Consider the following 27,741-nt stretch of genomic DNA (forward strand, 5'->3'; position numbering starts at 1 on the left):
AAGAGACCACTGATTCCTTCCTGGAGCTGAGCCGGTGAGACGAGACGAGACCAGGGTGCTTTGTCCAGGCCAGCAGTTTGGGGAGTGGTGGTCAAGCTGGCCACGCCCACACAGTAGGCCACGCCCCCGAGGTCAACCATAGCCCTGATGCGGCCCTCAAATGAAATTTGAGTTTGACACTCCTGTCCTTACAGGGTCTTGGCCCTTCTAGACGCTGCCTAGAAAGCAGGAGGTTGTGAGTTCTAGTCCTGCCTAAAGCATGAAAACTGGCCAGGTGACTTTGGGGTCAATGGCCAGGAGCCGGGGAGTTCGAGTCCCACCTTAGCCAGGAAAGACAACTGGATGACTTTGGGCCAGTCCCTCTCTCTCTCTCTCTCGACCCATCCACACTTCACAGGGATGTTGTTTTTGGGAAAAAACAGGTGACGGGATTAGATTACTGCTGTTTACTGTAGATGAGGGGGTTTAGCCAGAGTTAATTTCGAATCAAATTCCTGGCTCTGAGATGTTTGCACTAGGCCCCTCGCTGGTGGTCTAAGGCAGGGGTCCCCAACTGCCGGTCCGCGGACCGGTACCGGTCCGCGGAACAAGTCTTACCGGTCGCTGGAGTTATTGGCGCCGCCATCTTTTGGTAAAAGTGCTTCTGGTGAGCTTTTCCGGTAGAAAGCTCACCGGAAGCACTTTTTCATCAAAAAGATGGTGGCGCTGCGCTTCCGTGAGCTTTTCCGGCAGAAACTACCCAAAAAGCTCACCGAGCGCTACGCCGCCATTATTTGACGAAAAGTGCTTCCGTGAGGTCACCGGAAGCACTTTTTCGCAAAAAATGGCGGCGCCAGTTGATGCCGGTACCGGGCCACGGCGTCAGAAAGGTTGGGGATCACTGGTCTAAGGCAGCGGTTGCCAACCGGTGGGCCGCGAGAAAATTTTGGAGGGCTGCAGAGAAATCTCACCCCCAGATCACCCCCCAAGGAATTAATCCAGGCTGCGCAGAAACGCAAAGGCTGCGCCGCCCACATGGCCCGCGGGAACCCTCCCCGCCCCTCACTCCTTACCTGGCAAACTTGCCAGCTAAAATTGCTATTTTTCCTTTTTTTCCGCTGTGCCAGGAGATTTAGATTAGCTAGAAAGCAGGAAATGGATGGATTTCTTGCTTTCTAGCTAATCTTTAGATCTTCGGCTCTGCTTTTAAGCACAGCCGAACCTCCCTTAGGACTGAAGGTTTGCTTGCAAGCAAATTCAGTGCAGACTCACGGCAAAGCGATTTGAGAGACTGAGCTAGCCGATGGCAGATGGATAGATCACTGAATGATTCTGTGAGCAACTCAATCTGCCTGCTTTGCCTGATTTTGGTTAAAAGTTGCTCTTTTTTTAAGAAAAAATTCAATGTTTACATGCATGGTGTGTTGTGAGTTAATTTTGTGAGTGAGCAACTCAATCTGCCTGCCTGCTTTGCCTGATTTACATACAAGCCATGCCCAGCCAGTCACATGACCAACAAGCCACATCCACAAATTAGGCCACGCCAACAGAACCGGTTAGTGGTCCCTGGGATCTAAAATTATGAGTTTGGTGGTCCCTGAAGTCCAAAAGGTTGGCGACCCCTGGTCTAAGGGTTCCAGGAAAAAGGAAATGTGTGTGTGTGTCTGTGTCTGTGTGTATCTCTCTGTGTGTGTGTGTGTATATATAAGAGAAGAAACAGCTCTCCGGTACTAAAATTATATTTATTATACTTTCTAAGCTTTCATCAGCCTCTGCTGACATCGTCAGAGTATTAAAACTACCATTACAGAGATGTATACCTTTATATACCATTAATATATTGATTAATGATATATAAAGGCATAGATCTCTGTAATGGTAGCTTAATCTATTGATTAATGATGTATAAAGGCATAGATCTCTAATGGTAGCTTCATACTCTGACGATGTCAGCAGAGGCTGACGAAAGCTTAGAAAGTATAATAAATACGTATAATTTTAGTTTCCAGAGATGTCTGTTTCTTCTCATAAATGTGTGTGTGTGTGTGTGTGTATCTATGTATCTATGTATAAAATATATAATATATAATATATAATATAGATGGTTCATCTTTGCTCCTTCTTGTGTCCATTCAGTCCAAATTGCTGTGTGTGTCAGATTGGGCAACGGCTGATTTCTAAAAGGTTGCCACTTCCTGTTAACCTGGGGAAGTTGCTTTCCCTCAGTGAGGACTCCAGCCTGTCTCTGGGGTTCTGCCTTTGATGCCCTTGGGAGGATCTGTTGGAGGGGAGGGAAGCACCCTGGCCCTCTTGCACATGGGCCCATTCCGCTCCGTCTGTTGCAGGTTGCGCTCCGGACTAATGCCTCCCTGTGGATGCACACAGATCCCATCTCGCGAAAGACCCCCGAGATTGAGGTAAGGGCGTTTGCTTGGCTGCCTGGTCCTTCCTTCCTGCCTGCCTGCCTGCCTGCCTGCCTGCCTGCCTGCCTGCCTGCTTCCCTCCTTCTTTCTTTTCTGTGGTTAGAATGCAGTATTTCAGGTTAATTCTGTCGACTGCCAGCAGTTCAATTCTCAAGTTTGACTCAGCTTTCCTCCCTCCCTCCCGCCTGCCTGCTTCCCTGCCTCCTTCCTTCCTTCCTTCCTTCCTTCCTTCCTCCCTCCCTCCCTCCCTCCCTCCCTCCCTCCCTCCTGCCTGCTTCCCTGCCTCCTTCCTTCCTTCCTTCCTTCCTTCCTCCCTCCTCCCTCCCTCCCTCCCTCCCTCCCTCCCACCTGCCTGTTTCCCTGCCTCCCTCCCTCCCTCCCTTCCTTCCTCCCTCCACTCCTTCCTTCCTTCCTTCCTTCCTTCCTTCCTTCCTTCCTCCCTCCCTCCCCCTCCTTCCTTCCTTCCTTCCTCCCTCCCTCCACTCCCCTTCCTCCCTCCCTCCCTCCCTCCCTCCCTCCTTCCTTCCCTCCCTCCACTCCTTCCTTCCTTCCTTCCTTCCTTCCTTCCTTCCTTCCTTCCTTCCCTTCCTTCCTTCCTTCCTTCCTTCCTTCCTTCCTTCCTTCCTTCCTGTGGTTAGAATGCAGTATTGCAGGTTAATTCTGTCAACTGTCAGCAGTTCGATTCTCACTGGCTCAAGACTGACTCAGCTTTCCTTCCTCCCTCCTTCCCTTCCTTCCTTCCTTCCTTCCTGTGGTTAGAATGCAGTATTGCAGGTTAATTCTGTCAACTGCCAGCAGTTCGATTCTCACTGGCTCAAGACTGACTCAGCTTTCCTCCCTCCTTCCCTTCCTTCCTTCCTTCCTTCCTTCCCTGCTCACAAGAAAGATGGTGATCATTGGCTTCGGGCCCTGATGGATCCCTGGCTCCCGGCCTCGATGGCAGCGGGACGGCCTCTGACGGCCATCTGCCGGGAGGCTCGTGGGCTTCCTGGGACAGTTGGTTGGCCCTGGCGAGAGCAGATGGCTGGGCTAGGTGGGCCAGGGGTCTGATCCAGCACGGCCGGCTTCCGCTCCTCACGCCACCGAGGACCCGTTGACAGGTGCTGGCCTTCCTTTCCCTTTTGCCACCGTGGAAAGCGTCCCTGGTCCCACCTCTTCCTCCTCCTCCACACGCCCCCCTCTCCCTTCTAGCACTGAGGATGACCTCCACGTTGGCAATGAAACGTCCGCAAGAAAAACCGCCAGGCTTAGAAAGCATCAAGTACCCCAGTCCTCCCTCACTTCCCCCCTTTCCTTCCTTCCTTCCTCACTCCACTCCACTCCACAAACCCTTCTAGCACTGATGATGTTCCCTAGTTGGGTCAGGAAATGTCAGCCAAGCTCCGAAAGCATCAAGGACCCCACAATTGTTGTTGTCCTCCTCCCCCACCCTCCTCCTCCTCCTTCCACTCCACAAATCCTTCTAGCACTGATGATGTTTCCTACTTTGGTAAGGAAAGGTCTACAAGAAAAATAACCAAGCTCAGAGAACACCAAGGCCCCCACAGTCCTTTTTCCTTCCTTCCCTTCCTCCTCCTCCTCCTCCTCCTCCTCCTCCTCCTCCTCCTCCTCCTCCCTTCTTCCACTCCACAAAACCTTTTAGCACTGATGATGATCTCTAGTTGGGTCAGGAAATGTCAGCCAAGGACTCCACAGTTTTTCTTCTTCTTCTCCTCCTCCTCCTCCTCCTCCTCCTCCTCCTCCTCCCTTCTTCCACTCCACAAACCCTTCTAGCACTGATGATGTTCCCTAGTTGGGTCAGGAAATGTCAGCCAAGCTCAGAAAGCATCAAGGACCCCACAATTGTTGTTGTCTTCACAACAAGTCCTCACCAGATTCCCAAAGTGGTCCCCATTCTTCCCCACTGTCCGACTCCGCTGCCGTCTGCACCGGCTGCCGGCGAACCACAACAATGCCTGCCACGTTATCCTGGGACACGTATCCTGGGACATCCTTCTCTTGCAAGTAAAACTTCCCGAATTTGTGGCGTAATTGAACTACTTGTCCTTCCTCTTGCCCCGGTGCTCTTAGCAAAGCATCCAGAGGATGGTGGAAGCCTTAAAGAAGAGCAGCGAAAACACCAGCGTAGTGATGAGTGGAGTCGAAGCCAGCCAGCCCCTCCCACCTTCCTCCTTCCAGCGATTCCTGAGGGCCCAGCAGATTCCTGGGATCGTCCTGGCCGATCACTCTTCCCACTTCCAGAACAGGTAATCAGGGATCCTTTTCAGCAATCCAGGTATCTCCAAACTCGGCAACTTTTAAGACCCTGGCAAGAGGCCGGGGGAATTCTGGAAGGTGAAGTCCACAAATCTTTAAAAAATTATCGAGTTGGGAGACCCCTGCTGTACAGGCAAGTCTTTGATTCACAATGTGATGACCCAAAGGGGCGTGGCAGAAAGGCAATACCGTCAAATAAGCAAAAAGAGTCCCTTTGTTATCTCCAACTTTGCCCCCAATGTCCAGGTTACCTTCGGCTGGAGAAAAACTGTCCCAGGAACAGCCTTTAAACTGTAGAAAATTCAGTCCAAAACATGGTTAACACAAACAGCAACTTAAAATCCAAACAAACCAAACTGAAGTAATGAGTTTGGCAGGGCAGGAGAAGGAATTTCAAACTTGAAAGCAGGGCAAAACTCACACAGTTGGGAAGATGCCAGGAACACGGATAAGCCACGACGATACCGGATAAAGTCATGATTGCTCCCAACAACTTGCTGCACGCAGCTTCCCTTTTTATACACTGTGTTCTCACCTGCAACTAATGAAAGCGATCAGGGCCCTTTCCTCCCACGTAAGCCACACCACTCACATTGCTCCCTTCTCTGTTCTCCCCTGCATGCCTTAGGATGAGGAGGGGGGTGCCCCTGGGTCTTCCTCTGAATGCCCAGCCGGACTTTGCCCTTCCCCAGTTTCCTCCACAGCCAGCGGAGCCACTCTTCCACTCCCTGTCAGCTGCTCGGCCTCCCCCTCCGAATCAGGGTCTGACACCCACCCACAGTTGGGCCCAACATTTCTGTTTGAGGCATTTTGTTAAGTGGGTTTTTGCCCCGTTTTCTTGCCTCCGCTGTTAAGTGAATCACTGCAGTTGATAGGTTAGTAGCGTGGTTGTAAAGTGAATCTGGCTTCCCCAGTCAGAAGGTCACAAAAGGGGACCCCAGGACACTGCCACTGTCATAAATACAAGTTGGTGGCCAAGCATCTGAATTTTGATCACACGACCATGGGGATGCGGCACAGGTGGTCACTGTGAAAATCAGTCATAAGTTGGGTGTTTTTTTTCAGTGCCGTTGTTAACTTTGAATGGTCACTAAGTGTTCGGTTGTAACTGGAGGACTATCTGAAATCTTATCAACCCAGGGATAGGGTTAGCATGGAGGGATTGATATTGAAAGTAAAAGATAAAGGAGATACAGAGTACTATTCAACGTGGAATAGGTTTTGTCAAGCCCAGGAGTGGGGCTCCGTTGGCTGTGGAAGAAACTGGGGAAGGGCAAAGACAGGCTGGGCAGAGCAGAGGAGAGGGAGAACAAGGGAGAGGGAGTTCCGAGGAAGATCCAGGCCCACCCCCTCTTATCCTAGGGCATGCAGGGAGGAACGGAGAAGGGAGCAACATGAGTTGCATGGCTTATGGGGGAGGAAATGGCCCTGATTACCTTCATTAGCTGCAGTTGGGAACACAGTGTTTAAAAAGGGAGTTTGCGCACAGTAAGTTGTTGGGAGCAAACGTGATTTTATCTTGCATTGTCGTGGCTTATCTGGGTTCCTGGCGTCTTCCCAATGTGTGTGAGTTTCGCCGTTACTTTCAAGTCTGAAATCCCTTCTCCTGCCCTGTCAAGCTAATTGCTTCAGTTTGGTTTGTTTGGATTTTAAGTTGCAGTTTGTGTGTATCTTCTTTTGCACTTTATTTTCTACTGTCAAAGGCTGTTCCTGGGAGAGTTTTTCTCCAGCCAAAGGTAACCTGGACGTCGGGGGCAAAGTTGGAGGTAACAAAGAGACTCTTCTTGCTTATTTGACGGTGTTGCCTTTGTGCCCCTTTGGGTCATCACAAGTTTTATCAACGGAGATAAGAGGTAGAAATTAGATGAAGAAAGATTATTGTTCTGTATAAGTAAAATATGAATTGTTTACAATAATAAGCATGCTTAGTACAATTAATATGGTTATAAACAAGCTAATATAATTACAAATACTGTTCTAATTGCTATATGTATTATTACTATCAGTATATCTGTTATTTCCTTCTTTTGTAAAATGAAATGCCTGAACAATGAACTGTCTTCAATATATTTATGTCCTAACTCGATCCCCGTGCTTCGCTACGAAACTATGTGGTCGGGCTTAGTTTTTGGGGAGGAAAATAAGGGGAGAAAAATTCTGCCTCTGCCTGCCAGCATCCATCGGAATTCATCTGGCTGGCGTCCTGTCAGTGAGTGAGAGAGTTGAGGGCTGTTTGGAAACTAAAGCAGTATTTGCTGTGTGAGCAAGAAGGAGACAGCAAGGAGCCTGGGCGTGGCTTAGCTCAACTGTTCTGTACTAAAGCTGCTTGGTGCTGTGAAACTGAAACTCCCCCGCTTGTGTTTTGCATTTGGAAGAGATTTCTTTTCAGGTGAGGAGTAGAACTCTTTAGCATCAGAGCATGTTAATAATAATAATATAGGAAATACTCTAAATGCTTTGATGGGTCATTTGGAAAAATCCTTTCCCAAGTGAGCACCTAGAAGCCAAGAGGAACATAGGGGCCAGATTTCAAGTTTGTAGGCTTTACGGTTCTGGAGATTTTGTGATGATGCGTGAGGGGTATTTCGCTTTTATATATCTAGATAAAAGATAAATAAAAGCCTTGATTTAAAAAAGAAGAAGAAGGCAAGTGCCTAGAAGTGATGAGTCCACACTTCTGACCAAGCCAGAGACGAGACGCAGAAGGCCAGACCTCGGAAGCCTCTCCATCAGAATAGAACTGGAAGGGACCTTCGAGGTCTTCTAGTCCAACCCCCTGCTCTATAGCAGGAATTTCAGACAAACGACTGCCCAGTCTCCTTAAAAAAAAAAAACTAAAAACTCCAGTGTTGGAGCGTTCCCCATTTTGGGGGGTCCTTGCAGACTTGACTACCGGAGGAAGCCCAGAAACACACACACACACACACCCCAATTTACCTGAAGCTCAGCCAAAGCCAGAGAGGAGTGGGTGGGTGCTGGAGAAGAGGGGAGCCATCCCTGGGAGTGGTCTTTTTTTTTAAATGGGGTGGGTGGGTGGGAGGCAGAGGGAAGGCGGACGCGCAATGAAAGAGGTGCAGCGTAATTGTTCTGACAACCGGGAGAAATCCACGTTTCGCCTCGCAAAAACGGGCTGGCCGGCAGCCAGAGGTTAGCAAGCATCATCTGCTGTTCCAGGGCCGCTTGGAAACCAAGCAAAATGGGGGGGAGGAAAGTCTGTGTGTGTGTGTGTGTGTGTGTGTAATCCAGATGTTGCAGGCATTGGCTACAGGTGGTGGTGGTCCTTGACTTGCAACAGTTCACTTCGGGTCCAAAGTCACTTAGGCCCCGAAATAAAGTCACTTCTCGGGCGCTTTTTCACACTTAACGACCGCCTGCAGCCTTCCCCGGGGTCAGGTGATCCAAATTCAGAGCCTTGGGAACAGACTCACGTTTTATGACGGTCGTGGTGTCTCGGAGGGGGGAAGCACGTGGACCCATTTTGGGACCTTCTTGACCAAGCAGTGGGGGAAGCCAGGTTCACTGGATGAGTGTGGGGCTAACTTGGACAGTTCACAGGGATTTCTCTTAAACCATTAGGGGCAGAATGTGAGTCAGCTGGAACAAAGCTCGCTTAACCGCTGTCTCGTTTAGCGGTAGAACTTTGGGTCCGTGGTGGTCGTAAGTCACGGTCTACCTATACGTCTAGGGCAGAGGTCTCCAACCTTGGCCACTTTTAAGACTTGTGGATTTCAACTCCTAGAATTCTCCAAGTCTTAAAAGTGGCCAGGTTTGGGGGGGGGCCCTGGTCTAGGGCGATGTTTCCCCTCCCCCAATCTTGGTGACTTCAAGATGCACGGCGCTTCAAGTCCCAGCCAGCAAGGTTGAAAAAAAAAACCAACCCTGCTTAGAAGAACGTGTGGTTGGAGTCCTTTTCAGATTTGGGGGTGTTGTTTGCAAAGGTCTCTTCTTCTCTCTCCCCCCTTTGCTTTCTAATAAAAAGCCTCAGCTCATCAAACAGGCAAAAGCCACCAACGGGCCAAGTTAATTACCATAATTAAAATTAAAATTTTTAATAGTGATGCTTCTGCCACGAAGAAGGAACAACGACAACACCGTCCTTTGAAGATGGGCTGTGGGGGGGAGGCTGGCTTTTCTGGCCAAGCCCGGATTCATCCCCCCATCCCAAGGGATCCCTCTCCACACCTGCTCCCCCAAGGACCCCCTCCTCTCCTCCCTGCAAACCCCCACCCCCCCGCCCTCTCCACCCCCAGACCATCGCAGCTTCTCCTTCCCTCCGGCAGGTACTACCAGAGCATCTACGATACCCCCGAGAACCTCCCGCTGAACTATCCCGAGAAGCTGAGCCCAGAGGAGGCCCTGAATTACGTGACGGGCACAGCAAAGGTGGGCTGGGCCCATCTGTCAAGTGAGGAGGGGGGGGGGGCGAACTTGGATTGTCTGGTTAGCTCTGGTTGACTTGGCACCAACGGCTGCAGCAGCCGCCGCCATGTGAGGGCCCCAGAGTGGGGGGGTGCTGTCCGGCCTGCCTTGACCCTCCTGTCGGGATTCTGGCAATTACGCCCCAATTAAATCCTGAGTCTCGAGCCAAACTTCCAAGACTTCCAAAGGATTTATTGGGAGTTAACATGTCCGGCACCGCCTGGGTGGAGCCGACTCTGAGACACGTCATTCGCTGTCACCCTTGACCCTGGTTCTCCCACCCCACCCTCTGGGTGTATTCTCCAATGGGACACCTCCATAGCCCAGAGTCATCAATCAGGCTCCCCAGGTAGAATTTTGCACGGCAGAAACTTCAGTCCCCTAGTTACTATCTATGAAAAACTATTGATGGAATGCGCTTTCGGTTTGCAAGCTGCCCCACTGCTCCCCGCTCCCCTTCCGTTGGCAACTCTTAAAAAGACCACAGAGAAATATTTTATGGGTTGACGCCTCCTTTCTTTCTCCCAGTCCTTAGCTGCCGTAGCCACGGTGGTGGGCCGCACGCTCTACACAATGGCCGGAGGAGCGGGCAATGCCTCCTCCATTCAGGCGGATCCACTCACGGTAGGTGCCGATGGGATCTCTTGCAGGGGGAGGGCAAGGGGCCGGTCATAAATTGGCGTGCCCTTCCTCTCCTCTTTCTGGGTAGGTCACCGGATGTCTGAGGAACGCCCACTTTCCTGGCACCCATCCCCCCCCCCTTTCCTTGGGTCCTCCCCTTGCCTCAAAGAGGCAATTGGTCAGGGCCTAGTGGTTAGAGCCCAGAGGCTAGAAGCCAGGAGGGGGTGATTCTAGTCCTGCCTTAGCCAGTTGGGTGACCTTGGGCCAATCCATTCTCTCATCCCAGCACACCTCACAGGGTTGTTATTTTATGTTATCTGTAAAAATAATAAGGCTGGGAAGGGAGGGAAGGAAGGAAGGAAGGAGAGGGAGGGAGGGGGGAAGAGAGAAAGGGAGAGAAAAAGAGGGGAGGGAGGGTGGAAGGGAGAGTGAGAAAGAGGGAGGGAGGGAAGAGGGAAAAAGAAAGAGAGAAGGGAGGGAGAGGAAGGAGGAAAGGAAGGAAGGAAAAGAGAGGAAGAGGGGAAAAAGGAAGAGAGAGAGGAAAGGAAGGAGAGAGAAAAAGAAAGAAAGAAAGAAAGAAAGAAAGAAAGAAAGAAAGAAAGAAAGAAAGAAAGAAAGAAAGAAAAGAAAAGAATAACATGCAAGAATCCCCAGTGTTTTGGCTGGCAAAATGTTCTTTTCCCAACTGCTTTACACAAGAGGCTGCTGGATTTGGGCCAGCATAATTCACTCAAGAGGTCTGGAGAGGCAGGTCAGTAGCCGGGCAAAGGGTGGGATTCCCACTCCACCCCCACCCCCCCAATCCTGCTTTTTGGAATTCCTCTTTGCCCCCTTCCATCGCTTTCTGTGGAGCCACCAATCCTGGGATTTTTTCTCCCTGTCTCTCAGGTGGTCTAGTAATCCGATTATTAATTTCCTCCGTTGTATTTGACAGCTGCAGTCAAGCAATTATTGGAAGCGCACAGAAATAACTGCAAAGCGTGTAGCGTTAAATAGGCACTGTTTAATGAGATAAAAATAATACGGACCAATCACTGAAGGGCAGAGGTCTCCCCAAACTTGGCCACTTTTAAGGCGTGTGACGACTTCAGCTCTGCTGGCTGGAGAATTCTGGGAGTTTGAAGCCCACACGTCTTAAAGCGGCCAAGTTTGGGGAAACCCCTGACTTAGGGTGCTAGGAAGTTACCTCCTCCCCACTGACTCAACCACCTTTTCTGGAAAGGGAAGGTCCCAACAGGCCCGTGGTGGTTGCGATCAAAAGAGAAGGGCGTTTGGCACCCCCTTTTCAAATCCCCTTCTGTGCCCCCGCGAGTCGTTGGCTGTCTCTACTCAAAAGATCCAGCTCCCATCCTCTGTGAAAGCCAGAGGAGGCAACGGCCTGATCCACAGGTGTTGGGGGACACTGAGGACCTTGTCTCATCAGGACCCGCAGAGCCAGATCTCATCGAACATAGAATCCAAGGGATGGAAGGGAACTTGAAGGTCATCTAGCCCAACTCGCCTGCCTAAGGGCGGAGACCTCATTGCCTCCTGGAGAAACGGCTTTTGCTCCTGTTTAGTAATTTACTCCAACTAAAAGTTTTACCAGCAATAATAAACTTTTTTACAAGTAGTTGAGTAGTTTGCTACTGTTTAGTGGGCTCTTTTGAACGTTTCCGGCTGGATGTTTTGCCTTTTTCTTCCAGGTCACACGCATGCTGTATGGTTTCCTGATCCAGTCCAACAACTCCTGGTTCCAGGCCATCACTAGGCCAGATTTTAAAGGGCCTCTGGGTGAGGCGTGTGTGTGTGTGTGTTTGTGTGCCTGTGTGTGTGTGAGAGAGAGATAATGAGAGAGATAATGAGAAAATGAGAGAGAGAATGAGAGAGAAAGAACTGAGGGAGAATAAAGAGAAAGAATGAGAAAAGAGAGAATATGAGAGGGGGAGGGGAAGAATGAGTGAGGAAGAAGCAAAAGAGAGACTTGTGTTCTGACCAGGGCTTCCTGAGACCGTAATTAAGCACATGCTTAGTCCAGACAACTCTTGTTTTATTTCAATGGCTGGGAATTATGTGCATTCCCAACCTGTAATGAGTCCCAGACAGTCCCCTCGAGATAAGCACCCACCTTTCTCTCCTTTGAATGGCTGCCCACAACTAAAGTGCCAAAGTAACTATAAAAATCCAACTGAAGAACAAAGTCCACACAGAGCTTCAAGGCTTAATCCAAACAGAGCGAACAACTTTGCTTCCTGCAAAGGTTCCTCTACCTTTGCACCTCTTTTATGTCTTATGGGAGGAGGGGCAATCACCTCCCAGCCTTAGTCCCGAGTCGCCCCTTTCGTCTTAGCTGCTCTGGCCTTCTGGCAGCTCTGCACATGCATGAACTGGGAACAGGCTCCCCTTGTTCCTCTGCCTCACTGCTGCCAGACCCCGAAGGCTCCCGAGGCAGCACCCCACTCCCAGGTGGTCCTGGCCCCATCTCTGCATCGGACGCAGGACTCTCATCCAAGTCCTCCCCAGAGTCCTGGACTCATCCCCGTTCTTCCCCCACTGTCCAATTCCGCTGCTGTCTGCACCAGCTGCTGGCAAACCACAACAGATTGAAAGATTAAAAAATGAGGAAAAAGAGACAAAGAGAATGAGAAAAAGAGGGAGAGAGAAATTGAAAGAGAATGAGAGAATGAGAGAGAAAGAACAGAGGGAGAGAGAGAATGAGAAAAGAGAGAATGAGGGGGGGAGGGGAAGAATGCGAGAGAGAACCAAGTGAGAGAACGGGAGAGAAAGAAGGAGGAAAAAGGGAATGAGAAAAAGGGAGAAAGAAAATGAAAGAGTGAAAAAGGAAATGAGAAAATGAGAGAGAAAAGAGAGAGAGAGGAATATCTCCAGGGGTGAAGGCTGCTGCCTGAGGGTACTCTCTGCCCCCCCCCGCTTTTCTCTCCCCTCCCAGGCGATGAGCCCCTCCAGTATTACATCGCGGTCTCCAGTCCCGTCAACTCCACCAGCCTCGTCCAGTATGTCTTGGCCAACCTCACCGGGACCCGCCTGGGGGACAACATCACCAAGGAGCATTGCAAAGATTCCAAGGACGATGTGAGTCTCCTCATCCTCTTAAGTCGAGCACCGTTGTTGTTGTTTTTACAAAAAACTGGATAAAATAATCACCAGGAAAAATAAATAAACATGTACTTGTTTTAAAAAAGAAATCTGGGAAATAAACAGCCCAGGTGGTGAAAACCCTGGGAGAAGCTGCTGCCCCCCTCTTCAGATGCCACCACCCGAACACGTGGAGGCATCTGGAGAAGGTCTCAGAGGAGGCTGTTGATACCACACATCAAGTTTGCACAAGATTCGGTGACCTTTGGAGGATCTCGGACCGCAACTTGTCAACTTCAAAGATAGACAGAGACAGATCCCGAATGTATGGCCAGCCAGGAGCCCAGCTAAACCTGATCCTAACATTGAGCATTGTTCTAACCCAGGCTTCGTCAACCGTAATCATGCACAAACCTACTTTAAAAACAGGATTTGTTTTATTGCAACACTGGGAATTGTTTTCATTCCCAGCTGGAATTAATTGCAAACAGTCCCTCGAGATAAGCACCCACCTTTCAGTTCGGTGAAGCGCTGCCAAAAACAGAAGCATCGAATGAACTAGAAAAGAAACCAACCGAAGTACAAAAAAAAAACCCAACTGAAGTACAAAGAACTTCGAGGATGACTTGGAACCAATCGAACTACTTTGCTTCCTGCAAAGGTTTCATCACCTTGGCCTGACTTTTATATCATATGGGAGGGACAGTCACCTCCCGGCCTTACTCCCGAGTCGCCCCTTTTGTCTCAGCTGTTCTCACCTTCTGGCAGCTCTGCGCACACGCGCACTGGGAACAGGCTCCCCTTGCTCCTCGGCCTCACTGCTGCCAGACTCTGGAGGCTCCGGAGGCAGCACCCGACTCCCAGATGGTCCTGGCCCCATTTCTGCATCGGATGCAGGACCCTCGTCCGAGTCCTCTCCAGACTCCCGGACTGGTCCCCGTCCTTCCCCACTGTCTACACAGGCTGCCAGCGAACCACAACAGGCATTGGCCAGAGATGCTCAGATGGTTTAGTGTGTTTTTATTATTTTATTTATGGTACATCCAATTCATCTTCCATTTAACGTTGTGTCGCCTGGGTACAAATATCTTGTGCAATAACAAAATTTACATCCATTTTCATTACTTTGGTATTAATTCTCTATTCTTATCTTATATGCATAGTATCTCTATTACTATAACACTCCTCCTCTGGTCCAGTGGTTTTGACTGGAAGTTGATAAAAGTTGGACAACAAGAACCAATAAACCTCACCGTGTTACAGGTGGTTCTTGGCTTAGCACTGCCATTGAGCCCAGAATTTCTGTAACACATTCATCCACGTGATCCACGTTGGCCCCGTTTTCAACCTTTTTTTTTTGCTGCCGTTGTTAAATTAGTAACACAGTTGCTCAGTGAATCCAGCTTCCCCATTGACTTTTCTCGTCAGAAGTTTGCAAAAAAGGATCCCATGACCTCTGGGACACTGCAACTGTCACAGGTACATGCCTGTTGCCAAGCCTCTGAATTTTGATCACTTAACCATGGGAATGCTGCAATGGTCATAAGGGTGAAAAACGGTCATAAGTCACTTTTTTTTCAGTGCCATGGGAACTTTGGTCACTAAATGAATGGTTTTAAGTCGAAGTGAGACTAGAAAGAGTGCAGAGAAGAGCAACCAGGATGATGAGGGGTCTCTGGAGGCTCAAACATACGATGAAAGGTTGCAGGAACTGGGCCTGGCTAGTCTTGGGAAGAGAAGGACCAGGGGAGACAGGAGAGCAGCCTTCCAGTATTTGAGGGGCTGCCACAAAGAGGAGGGGGGTCAATTTATTCTCCAAAACACCTGAAGGCCAGACAAGGAATAATGGATGGAAACTGAACAAGGAGAGATTCAACCTGGAAATAAGGAGACATTTTCTAGAACCATCAACCGATGGAACAGGAGTCTCCTTCAGAAGTTGTGGGAGCTTCATCCCTGGAGGCTTTCAAGAAGAGATTGGACTTCCACCTGTCAGAAATGGTGTAGGGTCTCCTGCTTGGGCAGGGGGTTGGACTGGATGACCTACAAGCTCCCTTCCAACTCTGTTATTCTGTAGCTGAGGCCTACCTCTATAAACATCCTGCGGGGATGGTTGTTTTTTTTTCCTGCACGCGGCTTAAGGGTTTACCTGGAAAAGGGCAATTTTTGCAAATTGACCTATGTGAAGATTAGTATCAAAGCGATCGCTTGCTTTGGCTTTCATCCATCTATTTCATTTATTCCATTTATACGCCTCTCTCAGACTCCGGGTGGCCAAGAGCAGCAAAAATAAATAAATAAAATCATAGCTATGAAAACAACACAGCCATTCAGCAGCTGAGGTTCAAAAATAAATAAATAAATAAAAACCGACAACAAGAAATCGGCATAACCATTACCCAAACTTTTATGTTCAAAGCTTTATTTTTAAAAAAATAAACTTTATTCAATTTTCCAACAGTTTAAAAAAAACACAAAAACAACACAATTGGATCAACATTGAAGACATCATTTACATTTCTTAATCATATTTATACTTAATTTCTTGTTACATTACAATTATTAAATATTACTTTTCCTATTTATTTACTATTCCGTACCCCTTATTTATACCGATGGTTACATAATACATTTTCTATTAATTCTACATTCAGTATATATAAATTCATATCCTTTCATTGATAACAAGTATTAATTTTCTTTCTCTTCTCAAACCATTCATACCAGGCGTCGCAGGCTGAATAATATATCGATTCTTCTCTATCCTTTAACTCTGAAGTCAGCCTATCCATTTCTGCGCAGTCTCAAATTTTCTTTATCGTGGTCAAAGCGGCACACGAATAACCGGGCTTTGCTTCTGGGTTTTATCTCCTGCAGTTCTACAATTACATGTGGGTGCGGGGCTCCCCGTATCCCAACGCCAGCTCCCCCCGCAAGCCCTTCTGCGTCAGGTCGACGGTCCGCCGCACGCCGGCCTCCTCTCCGGCCTTCGAGCTCCAACAGTGGGGATCCACCGAGTTTTCCACCTGGACGGAGAGTCGCTGGAAGGAGCTTCATGGACGCATCTTCTTGGTCGCCAGCAAACAGCTGGAGGTGAGGTGCTGACGGGGGGGGGGGTTGGATTGGTTGGTTTGCTAAAGTATAGGAGCTTTCTAACCCTTTCCGTCCATCCATTCATCCATCTTATCTAATCTCTCTGCGCGTCTCTTTTTATCTTACCTATATTGTTCTGTCCCTTTCTCTATATTATCTTTCTGTTATTATCTCTCTGTTATTATCTCTCTATTTATCTTATCCATCTATCCATCCATCCATCCATCTATATGTGTCTGTATATCTCTATATATTGTGTGTGTCTCTCTATCTTTATATCTCTCTTTTTATAATTTGCCTCTATAATCTATCTATCTTTATCCTCTATAATCCATCCATATCTATCTATCTATCTATCTATCTATCTATCTATCTATCTATCTATCTATCTATCTATCATTCTATCTATCATTCTATTCTATTCTATTCTATTCTATTCTATTCTATTCTATTCTATTCTATTCTATTCTATTCTATTCTATCTTCTCTCTCCCTCTCCCATCTATATCTACCTACCTACCTTGGCATGCCACCCATCGTGCTAAAGCGACTCTCGGTCAGGGGTCACCGACCTTTTGGACCTCAGGGACCACCAAACTCATAATTTTAAATCCCGTGGACCACTAATATGGATTTTGAGTGACGGTGGCTTGCTGACGTTGGTGGGAGAGAAGGAGAGAGAGAGAGAGATCTGATCTAACCTCGGAGGGCTGGCTGTGATGTTCTCTCTCTCTCTCTCTCTCTCTCTCTCTCCACACACACACACACACGAGTCTAGGTGACTTACAGACAGGAAATAAAACAATGAAGGTCTTAAATTTTAAAAAAAAACTGATTAAGAGCAGGAGGGAGAAAGGAGAGAGAGAGAGGCTAGTTGGCATCGCCTTGTCTTCAAGGCCTTTCGGAAGGCCAAAGGGTGGGAGCGGATTTGGGCTTTTGGGTTGCTTCGTTTTAGATCAAGGGTGGTCAAAACTGGCCGTGGGGTTTCAAATCGGCCCTTAGAAGGGGGATCCTTGCTCCTCCCTGTGATCTCGGTGCTTCTCGGTGGCAGGGATAGAAATGCGCACGCAGACTCACGAGCACAGCTGAACCCAGAATTCCCGTCGCTCAGCAAGATGGTTGTTCGGTGAGCTTTGCCCCACTTTACGACCTTTTCTTGCTGTGGCTGTTAAATGAATCCCAGCAGGTAATGAGTTGGCAGCACAAATTGTTAATGGGGAATCTGCCTTTCCCCCCATGGACGCTGCTTGTCAGAAGGTCGCGAAAGGGGGATCGCGTGACCATTGCCACCGTCATAAGTGTGAGCCAGTGGCCAAGCTCCCCAGTGTAAATCATGTGACCAAGGGGGATGCGGCAACAGCCGTCTGTCCGAAAAAATAGGTTGCCAGTCAGTTTTTGGGGGGCACCGTCATAACTTGGGACGGTCTCTAAAGAAACGGCGGTCAGTTTGGAAGAGGTCCTGTCGAGTCTTTCCTCCCCCTCCCCCACACCCGACGCCCTCCCTTTGTCAATGCATAAAACATTTCTCTGGTCTTTTTAGAGTTGCCAAAAGAAAGGGAGGGGGGAGCAGTGCGGCAGCTTGGAAATCGAAAGTGCATTCCATAAATGTTTTTCAAAGATAGTAACTAGGTGACCGAAGTTTCTGCCCCACAAATATCTAACTGGAGAGCCTGACTGAGGACTCTTGGCTAGGGATGTGTCCCATTGGAGGATATGAATTAGGATACACCCAGGGGGTGGGGGGAAAACCAGGGTCAAGGGTGACAGTGAATGATGTGTCTCAGAGTCGGCTCCACCCAGGCAGTGCCGGCATGTTAACTCCCAATAAATAATTTTGAAGTTTTGGAAGTTTGGCTCGAGGTTCATGATTTAAACGGGGGGGTTAAGTGCCGGAATCCTGATTCTTATTTTGGTTGGCTTGCAAATTAAGTGTGGCAGGAAGATCTGGAGCCTGGCAGGAGTCGGTGAACGTACTAACTAAACGAGGCATTTGCAGGCAGATTCCTTAACGAGAATTTAAAAGCCACAAGCAGTTCAGTCGTGGCTTTTAATGGGCTCCACTTACGACCACAATTGAGCCCAAAAGTTTCTGTTCTTAAGCGAGACATTTGTCAAGAGAGGTTTGCCCCATTTTAGGCAAGGGAGGGGGGGAAAGGGGTTCGAAAGAGCAGTGGGGCAGCTTGCAAACCGAAAGTGCATTCCATCAATAGTTTTTCAAAGATAGTAACTAGGGGACTGAAGTTTCTGCTGTGCAAAATTCTACCTGGGGAGCCTGATTGATGACTCTGAGCTATGGAGGTTTCCCATTGGAGGATATGAATTACGATACACCCAGAGGGTGGGGTGGGGGGGGAAACCAGGGCCAAGGGTGACAGTGAATGACGTGTCTCAGAGTCGGCTCCATCCAGGCAGTGCCGGACATTTTAACGCCTAATAAATCTTCTTTTTAAGTTTCGGAAGTTTGGCTTGAGACTCGTGATTTAAATGGGGGTAACGGCCGGAGCCCTGACACCCTTTTTCGATCCCCCTGCAGATCATCACCCTGGTGCTGGGCCTCGTCATCCTCATCGTCTCGTTCGTGGCCACCTACTTCATCAACGCCAAAGCCCACGTGCTTTTTTCCACGCCGGGGGACTCCGAAACGGTGGCCTACTGACCGACCTGCGCCCGGGGACTCTGCAGCGCTACGAACCAAGGAATTGGGCATGAATTGGGCCCTTTCTTTGACCACCGTGGAGTGTGTGTGGGGGGGGGTCTCGAAGGGACATGTTCAACCTCACCCCGTTGAGAACGAGACAGACAGACAGTCACAGGGCGGGCGTACGGAAACACAATGCTGGCAAAGGCACGGATTGATTTGGAAGCGGGGGTGCAGGGGGGCTTTCTTGTCTCTCGGACCCTCCTTCATCCAGCCTCCCGCCCAAATGGGGAACCACAACTGGGACACACCCTCTTGCCGGCGGTGAAGGGTTGGCCATCCAAGGAGACGCTCTGCGCGGAGTATTTGCGGACCTTCAACCTTGTAGTTTCTCACTTTTTCCTTTTTTTTTTTTTTTTTAATGTTGAAGGTCTGGATAAATTTGCTTGACTCTTTTGATTTACGTAGATCAAAGTGGATAAAAACAACGACAAGGGACGCAGGAAGTTGGAAATGGGTGTAAACTATCCTTTTTTTAAAAAAGAAAAAGAAAACGTGGGTTCCGTTGTTGTTTTTTGTACATACGAGATTAAATAGGCTGTTTTTGACTGAAAACCATCAGCCACCCCTTTAACTTGCAGATTAAATTTGTTGATTCCCTCCCTGCCTTAAACTGATTTGCCCCAGGCTGCCTGAGGAGTTGTGAATTTGGGGGCTGGGGGGGTGGGTGGAGAGATTTCGGGAAAGAGGGGGGTTGCCTGGGAAGGCTCTACCGCAGTCTTCCTCGAATGAAACCTGCCACATCTGAAAAGCAGCCAATAGCTGCTCGATGGGTGGACTTCAACTCCCAGGAAGCTGGCTGGGGAATTCTGGGAGTTGAAGTCCACCCAACTTCCAGAAACACTGAGATAAGGGAAGGCTGAATATATATAGAGACGCATTTCTCTATATTGTTGAAACTGAACAGGTGATATCCTGATCCATGACATGGCTGGGCCAAAAGCCGTTTCTGCCAGCGGCCCATTGGTTTCAGTTGCCACCGTGCCCGTATTTCTTTGGAGAGAATGTCTGCAGGACGTTGCACACCCCGTGCCAATGTTCTGGCGGTCTACAACGAAGCCGAGCGTTGTGCCCAACGGGCTCGATTAAAAGTGGCTTGGCTGGTTTTGCTAAAAAAAAACAAAAACGGAACACATTAAATTAAACCCATCCGTTAGTTCTGAAAAAAGTTGAAAGCCATAACCAGTTGAAAGACCGAATTATTTTAGATTGCTAGATGACTCTTGTGTTTGGAATCCATCCATCATAACGTTTATTGTCAATGCACCACGTGTGTTACAATGAAATTGAAAAGGGATCGGGCTCCGGATTTTGAGGTTGAGTCAGGTATTTCTAGACTAACAACCGTCACTGAGGCTGGAGTTACAGCGGTAAGTCGTGCCTGCCATTAAGTAGATCACCAGATGGCCCCGCCTGGTTTTGCAGCCTGCTTTGTGGCAGTTGTTAAGCGAATCCGTTTTAGCCAATGGACTTTTTTCACCCCCCAGAAATCAGAATAAAGGTCGGTTTCCTGCAAAAAAATACAAAACACGAACATGTAGTATGGATGCTACAAACAGCCATAAATATGGATCAGTAGCATCAAGCACCCCAAAATGCAATCATGTGGTCGCAGGGGGTGAGACAGCCCCATCGGAATTTCCAAAATGGGTCGTACGCATCTCGGGATGTATGTTGCAACTCTGTACTGTCGGTCACAAGTGGAGAACCACCTGTAGTTTTCTGTATATCAGATTGTGAGAATGTTAGAAAGCTGGCTTATTGACATCCTTCTGCAGCCGGAGCCAACAAGGTCAGCGTGGCAAGATCATCCTGCGACATCTCTGTGAGACCTGGAGAGGGTTGACAGGGTATCATGGTTGCCTTGATTGGTTGGCTTGATTCCTTGAGCAAACCATCATAGGTTGCCTATCTCCCCCGGGCTAAACCACAAACAGGATGAGAGCTACTGTGCTCTGCCCCCTCCTCCACCTCTTGGAGATATGTACAGTTGGGTTTATGGTTTGGCGCCAACCGAGACCTCGGGGCAGGGTAATTGGGTGGCAGTGGTCATCCAAGAATCTGAATAACATTAATGGAGTTGGAAGGGACCCTGTAGGTCATCTGGTCCAACCCCCAGCCCGATGGATGAGCAAGTCAAGATCCCAAAAATGTTGGCTTGGGAATTCTGGGAGTTGAACTTTATATATCTTAAAGCGGGCTGAGTGGAGAATTCTGGGAGTTGAAGTCCACCCGTGTTAAATAAGGTGTCCTGCTTGGGCAGGGAGTGGGACTAGATTAACAGATTAACCGAAAGGGACCTTGTAGGAGGTCATCTAATCCAACCCTTCCCCCCCACCCCAAGCAGGAGACCCTCCACCATTTCTGACAGATGGCAGTCCAGTCTCTTCTTGAAAGCCTCCAGGGATGAAGCTTCCACAACTTCTGAAAGCAACTTCTGTTCCCCTGGTTGATTGTTTTCCCTGTCAGAAAATTCCTCCTTATTTCCAGGTTGAAAAATCTCTCCTTGTTCCGTTTCCATCCATTAATCCTTATCTCGCCTTCAGGTGCTTTAAAGAATAGCTTGACCCCCTCCTCACTTCTCAGTGGGAGTTTTGTCCTTTTGGACTTGAAAGATTATGTTAATGTCACCTTATAATAAGGTAGAATCAGCTGACCTGGGCCAGTTTCCTGTCTGGCCTACCTGCTAAGCTGGCCTCCTTTCTACAGAGTAGTTCAACCCAGAGCAGGGGGACCTGTGATGGAAACCCCCAGCTGCTCCCTGCAGTCCTGGTCCCCCCTCCCTCCCTGCCTCCCCCCTCCACCTCCGGCTACCTTGGGCGTCATGTCGTGGGTGATGCAGAACTCCAGGTGCTGAAGGATGCTCTCCATCGTGTGGTACGGCTGCTGCTTGGTGGTGCGCAGGTACTTCTGCATGGCCCGGGCCATGGAGGCGAAGATGGCCTGGGCGGCCTCCCGGGGGTCCATGATCTCCCGGGGGTTCTTCTGGTCCTCCTCCTGGAGCCGTTTGATGTGGGTGAAGGCCTCTTCCACGGCCACCACCAGCCTGCATGGACCTTCAGGGACCACGTTCCCAAGTCTCCAGCTGTGAGATCCTGTTCCCAAAACTGGCTTGTAGGATCAGTTGGAGTGTTGCTACTCTACCATCCTACCTTCAGGAGGCCATCTTGAGGTTGCAGTAGAGTCCCTCAGGCTTACGGTCTTGGAGTCTTCAGTCTATCTAAGTTAGGGTTAGGTCTTCAGAAGACTTGCCTTCAGAAGATGTTGGTGCTCCTCTACTGGAGGTTTTGAAGAAGAGATTGGACATGGAGTGGTCTAGGGTCTCCTGCTTTAGCAGAGGGTTGGGCTGGATGGCCTCCGAGTCCCCTTCCACCTCTGGTGTTCTATTATTCTGTTGCTCCTGGACCTCTTCTTCAACCCTTCTCCATCACTCTCCACTGGACAGAGAACGGCAATTCCTGCAATCTCCCCAGATACGGTGACTTTGGGGGGAAGAGACCGAGGTTCCCTTCCTTTGGAGCGACAGCCTCGTCCTTCTCGCCGTTCCCTCCTTCTCTTGGATCCAGTCGCTGGCAAAGATGGCTGAAGCAGCAGCAGCTGCTGCCTGCACTCGGTGAAGGCCAAGAGGCCTCCCCACGGACCCCTCGGTAGCTTCTGTCCCCGTCTGGAAGCCCCACAACACGGGAGGAGAGGATGAGGCTGAAAAGGGGCCAGGCCTGGAACAGTCCCCAAAGCAGATTTGGGTTGGCTTCTCACTCCCTCACAGACCTCCTTCGGAAGGAGGAGCACTTCATGGAAGGTGGTGGCCCCATCCTCATTCAGCATCGGAGGGTGGCCGACCACAAGGGCTTCTAGGGCTGGCTTGGCGTTTCCAGCTTTTGGGGCGCTGCGGTGGGCAGTTGCCCAAAAGCGGGTCGAAGGCCAGGCTGAGCTAAATGACCCAAGCGGAAGGAAGGTGGGAAGAGGCTTCTGTCCTCCTACTTATTCCCATAAAGCTTATAATTTTCTTCATTCGTTTGGTTAGGGCTTGAGAGCTAAATTGAAACCAGAGGTAAGCAGAGGATGGAGGCCGTGGTGATTTGTGTTACACATCCTTTTTTTCATCCCTGAGTTCATTTATCTCGGTTTCCCCTGCGGAAGGAATTATTTCTCTGTGTCTTTCCTCAGACAGAAAGCTGGAGAGATGTAGAGAAGACCTTCACTCCTTGAGACCAGAGAAGAGGGGGAGGAACAGAATAATAGGGGTTTTAGAGCAGGGGTCTCCAACGTTGGCCACTTTAAGACTTGTGGACTTCGACAGAATTCCCAGCCAGCAAAGACTTGAAGTCCCTTGAAGTCTTAAGGGCAAGGTTGACTTGTGGACTTACTCAGAATTCCCAGCCAGCAAGATTGAAGTCCACTTGAAGTCCCAGACTTGACTCCCAGAATTCCCCAGCCAGCAAAGCAGTCTTAATGGCCAAAGACTTCCAGAATTCAGCCAGCAAAAGTGGCCAAGGGACCACTTCCACAGAAGAGAGTCACTAAGTCTTAAAGTGGCCAAGGTTGACTTGTGGACTTCGACTCCCAGAATTCCCCAGCCCCAGCCAGCTTAAAAGGACTTGAAGTCCACTTGAGTCTTAAAGTGGCCAGGTTGACTTGTGACTTCACTCCCAGAATTCCCAGCCAGCAAAGACTTGACGTCCACTTGAAGTCTTAAAGTTGGCAACGTTGGAGACCCCTGTTTTAGAGGTCTCCTAGTGCAACCCCTTGCTTAAGCAGAACTCTTATATACGATTTGAGAGACAAGGTTGTCCAACCTTTGAGTGAAACCACAGCTTTCCCTGTGATGTAGGTCTCAGAGGTGGGATTCTACTGGTTCGGGCCGGTTCTATAGAACCGGTGGTTACAATTCTGCGCAGTTCAGAGAACCGGCAAAGGGTGCCCCTGGCTGGCCTCGCCCCCTCTGTGCCTTCCCCTCCCCTCCCTGCCCAGTCAGTCCTTATCACGCATGCCCAACCTCGCTGACTGCATTCTCCCCCACCTGGTCACTCACTCCTTAAGGTGTTTTTTCCCTCCCAACGATCAGTTGCGTCAGGATCCCCCTCGCTGTCTTACTGCTTCGCACAGGGGGCCTCTTTGAAGCAGGAGGCAAAAAGGGGCATGTGGGGGGTTCTGCATGGGACCCCCCACACTCCGTTTTTGGCCTCCTGGGCCTCAGGGAAGCCTCCGAGGGGGCATTTTTGCTCCCAGGATGCTTCCCTGAGGCCCAGGAGGCCAAAACTGTGGAAGGCAGGTGCTGCCAAAAAAAAAAAAGTCGAAGATGAAGAAGCCACACCCACCCAGTCACATGGCCACGCCCACCTGGCCACGCCTACAGAACGTGTAGTAAAATATATTTGCATCCCACCCCCGGATCTTCTTCACTGATGGACAAGCTGTTGTCTTCTTGGCTGACCACCGAAATCATGCTGAGCCATCGTAGACCTTCTCCAGTTCAGGCCTAATCATTCCGTGGTCATTTATAATTTTGAAGCGTGAACCCAACCCAACCGCTCCTTAGTTGACCACACTTGACTTAACGATGGATAGACCCAGCTTCCGTGACTGCCAATTTATTTTCAACCTCGGCCGCTTGAAGCCGTGTGGACTTCAACTCCTAGAAAAAGTCCATGCCTGTTCAAGTGGCCAAGGTTGAAAACCAGCGGTTTTGGAGGAGTGAGGAGATGGTGGGAAAACTACTTGATTCTTATCCGAAAGGTGCTTTTTTCAGAGTCCCTGAGGCCACTTGGAGGTTTATCCGTGTCCTCAGGGTCACCTGAGTGGTGCAAATGGTTCCTGTAGTCTGCAATTTTTTCCCTCTGGAAATCCTTTCTTACTCCCACGCCATTCCAAGGGTGTCCATCCCAAATTGTATAGCTCAAAGTCCGTAGAGATTCTCAGCCATCATCCAGATGCTTTCAAAGGATGACAAGCTGTCTGCAAGGGATATAAATCCATTCCCCACCATCCAGTCAGAGCTGAAGAAGCTTCTTGGATGAGAAGCGAAACATCTTCAAAGAAAAAAAACCAGAAAGTCCAGTTGCCTCCTGAAAAAAAAAGCCCCTTTGGGACAACCAGGACCTGGATGACGGAGAATGTCCACCGACTGCTTGACTCTGACTTCACACCACCTCTTCTCCAAACCCCTTTCGCTCAACAGCTGGAAGGAGCACAATTTTGCAAGAATTTGGGCCTTCCTGATATTTCTGAGGGAATCTCACTTGCTGAGGAGTCTTGGCCCATGTCTGCTTGTCTTAGCTTCCTCGGGGAGCTGCCTTTAACTTGAGACCAGCTGCTGGGAGAGTCCCGGGGGAGAAGCCATTTGGCCTCCCTGCCTCCTTCACACAGTCACCGACCAGATGCTACCCCTCGGCATCAAGAGATGGCTCTGCAGGTACCTTAGGTTGGCATCTTGAAAAAGGGGGGCAAATTGGTCCTTCCGGGCTAACTTCACCAACTATCCTGAGCTACAAGCAAGCTGGTTACCTTCGAGTAGTAAGGACCCAGTCTGCAGGGTTAGAGTGTGCTTCTGGATGTTGTGGGAATCTAAAGGGAGTTTTGGCCACAGCAACACACCGAATAGAATAACAGAGTTGGAAGGGATCTTGGTGGTCTTCTAGTCCAACCACCTGGTCAAGCAGGAGACCGTGGACCATTCTGGAAATGGTTATTTAATCTGTCCTTGAAAGCCTCCAGGGATGGAAGCTGTTCCACTGATTAATTGTCAAGAAATTTCTCCTGACTTCTAGGTAGGATCTGTCTTTGATCGGTTTCCATCCGTTACTTCTTCTCCTGACCTCAGGTGCCTTGGAGAGTAGGTGGACCCTGTGAGATTCGACTTTCTCTAGAAGTGGAGATACCCAATTCCATCAAATTCACTCATCACGAACAAAGTTAGACTCTTAGATTATAGACTAATAGGATTGGAAGGGACCATGGAGGTCTTCTAGTCCAACCCCCTGATCCCTTGAGAGACTTGAAGGTCTTTGCTGCTCTCTACCAAATTATGTATCTTCCAAACCACTTAAAAACAATTCTGTCTCTTTCTTTGGAATTCCTCCATTCTGAATACAGGTACTGTGTTTTCCCCAAAAATAAGACCCTGTCTTATATTTTTTTGCCACCAAAAAAAGGCACCAGGTCTTATTTTCGGGGGATGTTCTTCCACTGACTAACCTCACTTGTGCGCCGGCCTCCTTTTATCTGTCAGAGGCCTTCAGGAACTTCTTCTGTGGCCGGCAAGGCTTTCCTGAAGGCCTCTGCAGCCAATAATGGAGCTCTGGATCGATCCGGAGCTTTGTTATCCGCTACAGAGGCCTTCAAGAAAGCCTTGCCAGCCTTGCCGGCTGCAGAAGAGATGGGCTGGCAAGGCAGGTGTTGGGGGGCGAGGCCTGGCTACAACTGCCCAAAGATAAGTAGTAGGGCAGCTCCATCCCCCCACCCACACCCCAGCTTAATTTATAGCCGTCCACTCCTGAGTGGGCGGGATCTTAATTAGGGCTTATTTGGGGGGTAGGGTTTATATTGGGCACACGTGTAAAAATCAAGCTAGGACTTCATTTCGGGATAGGTTGTATTTTCGGGAAAACAGGGTACTCCTTCTCTTACAACCATTCATTTAGTGGCATTTGAAGTCACAACAGCACTGAAGAAAGTATCTTATGACCACATTTACAACTATCATAGCCTCCTCAAGGTCACGTGATCCAAATTCAGATGCTTGCCAACTGGTTCATAGTTATGACCATTGTAGAGTCCTTGGGAGGGTCACGTGATCCCCTTTTGCAACCTTCTGACAAGCGAAGTCAACAAGGAAGCCAGATTCGCTTAATAACTGCATGACTAATTTAACAACTCACTTATCAACGGTGGCAAGAAAGGTCCTAAAATGGGTTAACATCCACTTAACAATTGTCTCTTAGCAATAGACATTTAGGGCTCAGTTGTCTTCGTAAGTCAAGGATCACCAATAGAAGAGAGTTTATGTTTTTTCAGCGCAGCAGGTTCAACCACAGTTGTGTTTCGAGAACCCAGTTTGAGATCATCCTTGGTTGTGCGAACCGAGCCAAGTTTTTAATTTTTGATCTTCCCAATTCTCCAAGCGATTTCTCGGGGGCTGCAGAGTTGGCACATCCTGTTGTGCTACTTTAGTTGATCCCAGTAAAAAAAAACAAAAAAATAAATCAGATTTTTATAATCCCCCCCCACACACACACACACAATGGATTAGCACAGCGATGATTGCAATTTCATTTTTAGTCTGCTGCAAATCCTTTCTTTTGGCGAATTTGCTCTGGTTTTTTTTTTTTTTCCTCCAAAAGTCCAACAACTCCATTTTCTGGACTGCAGGTTGTCTCCCTTTCCTGGGATCAGTTGCAAGGTTGTGTAAAGTGCAACTAGCAAGGAGCTATATTTACATCTCCCTCTCCTTCGCAAAGACACACAATCTAATTTCACCCGCTTTTTGCATGCTTTTCCCTCCATCTCTTCCTCCTGCCATTTCACATAATTCTGTGACCTGGTACTGGGGACTCCAGGGAGAATTCCCTTCATCCCCGCTGGCTCTGCTTGGATAATTAGCAGTGGCAGCAAGAATTATAGGCTGGGAAGGGAGGGCGGGGAGGCAAAAAGTCAACAATTTTCTTTACAAAAGGCTGCAAATCCCATTCTTGCAACCTGTCAAGGCCTTCTGCTATTTAGGACGGAAAAAGGAAAGGAAATAAAACCTTTCAGACGAAGTGCCATTGTTGTGGGGAAGGACAGGCACTGAGGAAAACCTTTCATTTCCTTTTTTGCTTTTGGAAAAAAAGAAATTAGAATTGCTTCTGTCTTTGTGGAATGTTTTGGGCGAGAAAAAACATTGAAAGATTTATATACATACATACATACATACATACATACATACATACATATATTCTCATAATGTATATGCTGCCCATCTCACCAAGAATTAAGGCAGCTTACAACCAAGTAAAATAACAAGATAAAACATGAGATTAAATCAAATTTACTGGAGGTTTATAAGAAGAGGTTGTAAAGATATGGGCTGTCCTGATCGAGCAAAACCATAAGACTTTGGAGGTCCCTTCCAACTGTTGTTATTTTGTTATTCTAAATTATTAAATATAGGGAGAGGGCTCCCCAATTTTAAGGGAAGCG

General features: G+C 48.8%; 2 protein-coding genes across 2 annotated transcripts in view; one reads left to right on the forward strand and one right to left on the reverse strand.

Moving 5' to 3' along the window:
* Positions 1-19,084, forward strand: part of NCSTN (nicastrin) — a 45,384-nt gene extending 26,300 nt beyond the window's left edge. The window contains 8 exon segments of the mRNA XM_087943246.1: positions 2,325-2,396; positions 4,473-4,648; positions 8,939-9,041; positions 9,606-9,701; positions 11,384-11,471; positions 12,628-12,770; positions 15,651-15,866; positions 18,400-19,084. Coding sequence (XP_087799372.1) covers positions 2,325-2,396; positions 4,473-4,648; positions 8,939-9,041; positions 9,606-9,701; positions 11,384-11,471; positions 12,628-12,770; positions 15,651-15,866; positions 18,400-18,522 — 1,017 coding nt within the window. The 3' untranslated portion in view covers positions 18,523-19,084.
* Positions 19,085-19,960: 876 nt separating this feature from the next.
* Positions 19,961-21,680, reverse strand: LOC148129494 (vang-like protein 2). The gene is made up of 2 exons (XM_087943705.1): positions 21,379-21,680; positions 19,961-20,074 (listed from the first exon to the last, which is right to left on the reverse strand). The coding sequence occupies exons 1-2, from the start codon at positions 21,529-21,531 to the stop codon at positions 19,961-19,963; spliced, it is 267 nt and encodes an 88-aa protein (XP_087799831.1). The 5' UTR covers positions 21,532-21,680.
* Between the last annotated feature and the right edge of the window lie 6,061 nt (positions 21,681-27,741).

The sequence above is a fragment of the Notechis scutatus genome, chromosome 14 (genome assembly GCF_049901735.1).
Source record: "Notechis scutatus isolate UNSWTSFEM ecotype Mainland chromosome 14, rNotScu1.2, whole genome shotgun sequence".
Taxonomy (NCBI): Eukaryota; Metazoa; Chordata; class Lepidosauria; order Squamata; family Elapidae; genus Notechis; species Notechis scutatus.